The sequence below is a fragment of the Pinus tabuliformis genome, chromosome 7, assembly GCF_031772625.1.
Source record: "Pinus tabuliformis cultivar Carrire ecotype Pingquan chromosome 7, CPIR1, whole genome shotgun sequence".
In the NCBI taxonomy this organism is placed as follows: Eukaryota; Viridiplantae; Streptophyta; class Pinopsida; order Pinales; family Pinaceae; genus Pinus; species Pinus tabuliformis.
Genome location: NC_142293.1, coordinates 1,457,076,717 through 1,457,081,758, shown reverse-complemented (window position 1 = coordinate 1,457,081,758; position 5,042 = coordinate 1,457,076,717). Strand labels below are relative to the sequence as shown.

Sequence of the window (5,042 nt, the reverse complement as noted above, 5' to 3'; positions counted from 1 at the left end):
TTTTGGCAGGCTGCGAGGCTCCGGGAGCAGCATTGACCGTGTCTCTCAGAATCTGGATGAGGAGGGTGAGCTGGGTGAGCTTCGTGTTGACAATTTGAACGGCTTCATGAACTGTGTTGATCCGCCCTTCAAGAGAGTTGTTATAGTTGATTATCTTCCCCATCTGCTCCTCCGTAAGGATCACTTCAGTTACTATGTTCTGCTTCTCATTCTCCACAGTTTCCAAGGCTTTGGCTATGAGCATTTTGGTGCGCCAACTTTCGGCCTTCGTCCTAACGAATTGAGTGGTCCTTAACGAATTGAGTGGTCCTTTTCGAAGGTGTTCCAGGGTCCCTCAACCAATTGACCTCAGCAGCAATCTCCTCCTCCGTGCGCCCTTCCTCCGCTTGCTTCACCTTAGCTTCCAGCTCAGGCTGCGAGGCTCCGGGAGCAGCATTGACCGTGTCTCTCAGAATCTGGATGAGGAGGGTGAGCTGGGTGAGCTTCGTGTTGACAATTTGAACGGCTTCATGAACTGTGTTGATCCGCCCTTCAAGAGAGTTGTTATAGTTGATTATCTTCCCCATCTGCTCCTCCGTAAGGATCACTTCAGTTACTATGTTCTGCTTCTCATTCTCCACAGTTTCCAAGGCTTTGGCTATGAGCATTTTGGTGCGCCAACTTTCGGCCTTCGTCCTAACGAATTGAGTGGTCCTTAACGAATTGAGTGGTCCTTTTCGAAGGTGTTCCAGGGTCCCTCAACCAATTGACCTCAGCAGCAATCTCCTCCTCCGTGCGCCCTTCCTCCGCTTGCTTCACCTTAGCTTCCAGCTCCGCTACCTTACGCTTGTTCCTAGCGGCAGCACGGGTTTCATAACCTTGCTTCGCCTCAAGCAGGTCCTGATTTGCTGCATCACAACGGCAACAACGGCAACCACTGGCTTCCATCCTGACCCCTCTATGTTTCTTCCAACCAGAATTCCTCTCGCTCACTGAAGTTAAGTCTGCACTATTAAAAGACACGTTAGTGAGAACAAAGTGGAAGCCCGCAGCTTTACGCACCAAATATTGTTACCATGCCTTTTTCCATTAATTTTTTTCGAAGATGTTTTAAATTAACCCTTTTTCTATTAATTTTTTTGTAAATTAACTTATTCCGCTAACGTTAATGGAAGGATACTTACTTCGGTTAATTCATATGCAATGTGATTCATTTGCCACAAACGTTGAATACTACTTTGTGCGATGGATATATTGCCTGCCTACAAAACTATGGCTTGTAATGTGGTGAAAATATAATGGATGGGTAATGGATGGAGTGAATCTCACTCCTTATAATCCATTTTTCTAATGGTTGGCCATTGGAGATCGGATCGTTTTCTCAAGTTGCTTTAATGGACGGAAGGTTAAAATCAATTCATGGTTCCCGCTGCCTCATAGCTTGGTTCACCAAATGAATTGAAAAGATATTGATCGTTTTCTCAAGTTGCTTTAATGGACGGAAGGTTAAAATCAATTCATGGTTCCCGCTGCCTCATAGCTTGGTTCACCAAATGAATTGAAAAGATATTGAGTATTAGAGTAAAACGATTATCAACAGCTTGTGAAACGATCAACAACAGCTTGTTCATTGACATTATCCTGAACAAAATAACAAAATTTTAGATCTACCACTCAAATACCAAAATTTCAGCGCTTCTTTCTACAGAACTAAGAAGCTATAAATTCTTACAATTTGGAGCTCGATCTCAACTGCTTGGACGTGGACACGACAAATTCCATCTGATTTAGTTATCTAAAAACGAAAGAGGCACTTCAATTTTTGTTTGATATGTAACCGTTCACCCTAATTCTTGGAGTTAAAAAACGCAGTTAACCGGTTTGTTGTCAAACCGGTTTTTTGGAAATGACCTGCGCCAATTTCCTTGAAATTCGCCGCTGCTTTATGCTCCATTACAATGAATCCTGTGAGCTACGTATAATTATACGGTATTGCGAAGGTCCTACGATCGCCAAAGCTGACTGATCTTGCTAGGTGTTTGACCGCTATTCGCTCATTCACATTTATACAAATTCTAACTTTCATTTTATAAAGAACCTTTGACCAAGAGCTGTTAACCGAAGCGAATGACCCACTAAAACTATGGACATAAAATGAAAAACTAACTTCGCCTTTAATCGGAGTAACATAAACTAGATCTGCGACCGGAACAACAAAAAAAGCTGAGAACACTGCATCTTTCCAACGAATGGTGAATATCGCTACTGCCACTCGCGGCCTGCTTTTCCTTGAGGCAACGCAATTGCTCACACAATGGATGACTTATTTACTCTATCATTACATAGTTTGCAGAAATAATGGTTATTCATAAGTTTCACAAGACCTTGTCTGTTCCACAAAAGGTTCAGTCCACCACTATTTTTCAAACTTCAACTTCAGCAACAAGTAAATTTAAGACGACCATTCATTGTCTTCTTACAAAATATTTACATGAAAACGTAAGCAGTATACACCATGTGTTTCTTTTCCATTCTACCCGCCATTAAGTAATTTATTTTCATAATACAAGAAGAGAAATGTAAACATACCCTGGTCTTTTTTCTTTTCAATTCTACCCATTCCATACAGCTCTGTCCTGTACCGTCTCCAACATTTTCACCTCCACTAACTGTATAGCCATAACAAATATTTATTACACAAAAGGCGAACAATGCAGCTAATTTTTCTAGGAGAAAACCGTCTAAGTGTTTTACCTGAATTCCAGAAGTCCCTGGTAAAAACAGCCACGTCGCCATGGATTTCAGAAATGAAACTATGAAAAGAGTTTATTTTGAAACACTGGTGATGCCGATTCAGATGATAAAATACGAGTGAAATGAAAAGATACGGTTAGAGAGAGATATAGATGGTGGGTGTCACCGGTCTTAACAGTCACACACTTAACACTCTGAAAAACTAACAGGCGTGCCTTTCACGCCACTGCCGCGTCGCACAGTGATGTCCTTCAGTCTTATCAGTCACAAACCTAACACTATGAAAACTTGAAATCTGTCAATCCAACAGTGTACAGTCACATCAAATACAATACGGTACACCGCCAATTGTCACTACAATACAGTGTATAATCACATCAAATCATGTTTTAAAACTCAGTACAGTGCCAGCATTAAATATTTTAGAGCCGCCACCGATTGCGGACTTAATGGGGATGATAGGTAATGGCAAATGGGGGATGACATACAGTGCATTAAATTTAAATTGTTTTCCAAGCTAACACACTGTATACCACCCATGATAAGACACGGCCCTGGGCTATGGACTGTTGTGTAAAATTGCTGGGATGATCTAATCCGTGTCCAGGTCAGATGGATCCGCTCACATCGATTTCGTGTATGGAGGTTGTCCATGGGTCGGTCCAATTCAAGTTATTCCGAATTGCCGGAGGTTTCTCGGTCATTTGTGCCTGGGATATGTGCCATTTTGTGTTTTGTGTTTCCCGCGCCCCCGAAAACCCTCACTAATGTGAAATGCACTCTTAACAGTAGGGGCCACGAGGTCGAGCTCAACAACATGATCTTCAAAGCGAATTTAGCGTCAGGGTTCTTGGTATTGATGTATAGTGTCAAAGATGGCAACTAATATTTATATTTGTGTGTAGTTCTAGTTCCAGGGTTCTTGGTATTGATGTATAGTATCAAAGATGGCCACTAATATTTATATTTGTGTGTAGTGCTAGTTCCATTACTGTATTGGATATGGGATATGGTATATTGGATTTTATATTGGGTTAAATTTAATAAATAATATAGTATATTAATAGAATCATAATTTCACAAATATTAATAGTTATTATCTTTTTTTAATTCATGGTTGTATTTTTTACTAAAAGATTAGTTATGTTTTATTTGTTTAATATTTAGTTACATGGTATTAGAATTATTGGCATGTACTATATTGGATATATATATGTATGAGGGGTGTTGCATGTCTTTTGTCTAGATTTTGAAAATGGGGTGTGATTTTGAAAATGGGGTGTGATTATGTAGAGGCCTACTATGGAAGACTTTTTGTTCGTGTTTAGATTGTTTTATGTGGATGATAATACAATTTATAATTAATAAAATTAAAAATTAATAATATTTAAATTATTTTTTTCGGGTTGGGTGTGAGTTTAAATTGTGATTTGATATTTGGAATCAGGGTCTTGTTAAACACCTATTAAAAAATAGATGATCTTATTTAAGGTTAAGATATTAGCATTACTTAAATATTATTTAAGTTTTTACTATCTCAATTTTTTATTGCATTTATCACTTTAAAAATTTATTTGTTTTTATTTTTATTTTTTTCACAGATATAATGATACTTATTTTACATAAGTAATATAAGTATATTGTTAATATTGTCAACATTTATTATATCCCTTGACAAAATTGAATTTGAATAGGAAGAATCTCATTCTTTCTCTCTAATCACTTAAAATAACCCAAATTAATATTACAGATAAGAATTTATTTATTTACACATTAATAATATTTTTTTAAATAATATATATATTTTTATAACAATAATTAATTAATCCATATTTATAATAAATAATATAATAATTATTTTTACCATAAATTTAATAAATTTTACTATTTCCCAATAATTTAAACCAATCAATTATAAATTAAAACTAACGCATTATATATTCTTCTAAGTTTACAAAAGCATCATTTATTCCCTAACAATTTTAGTATGTGATTTTACAAAATCGTTCAGACTTTCTATTTTATAAGGTTTGACCATTATAATTACCATAAACAACCATTCGGAAGCTTTGTACCCAATCATTTAACTCTGCAATGATCACGAAACCGTTTGAAATGCCACCCAAGTGCTTACGTATGTGATCAACTTCATTCATTCCTTACAATATTAATTATAGGAAACCTTCCAAGCACGGATGCCACGTGGATAAGGATGACACCCATAATTTCACGTTCTAATTTAATATTCACGGTATATTACTTATTTGTTCAATTCTATTACGGATGATAGTTTACATCATCCAACTCTA

At 37.0% G+C, this 5,042-nt stretch overlaps 1 protein-coding gene across 1 annotated transcript; it reads right to left on the bottom strand.

Annotated features, from left to right (window-relative positions):
• Nucleotides 1-420: 420 nt before the first annotated feature.
• LOC149253239 (uncharacterized) lies at nucleotides 421-2,951 on the bottom strand. Its single transcript, XM_089456787.1, has 3 exons — nucleotides 2,734-2,951; nucleotides 2,569-2,648; nucleotides 421-983 (listed from the first exon to the last, which is right to left on the bottom strand). The coding sequence occupies exons 2-3, from the start codon at nucleotides 2,597-2,599 to the stop codon at nucleotides 676-678; spliced, it is 339 nt and encodes a 112-aa protein (XP_089312913.1). The 5' UTR covers nucleotides 2,600-2,648; nucleotides 2,734-2,951; the 3' UTR covers nucleotides 421-675.
• Nucleotides 2,952-5,042: the final 2,091 nt, after the last annotated feature.

Excerpts from the sequence above, each read along its gene's own strand:
- LOC149253239 (XM_089456787.1), bottom strand. The coding sequence starts at position 2,599 with ATGGGTAGAATTGAAAAGAAAAAAGACCAGG. Across the intron at positions 984-2,568 it reads TGAAAAGAAAAAAGACCAGG|ACTTAACTTCAGTGAGCGAG; the intron begins GTATGTTTACAT and ends TTAATAGTGCAG.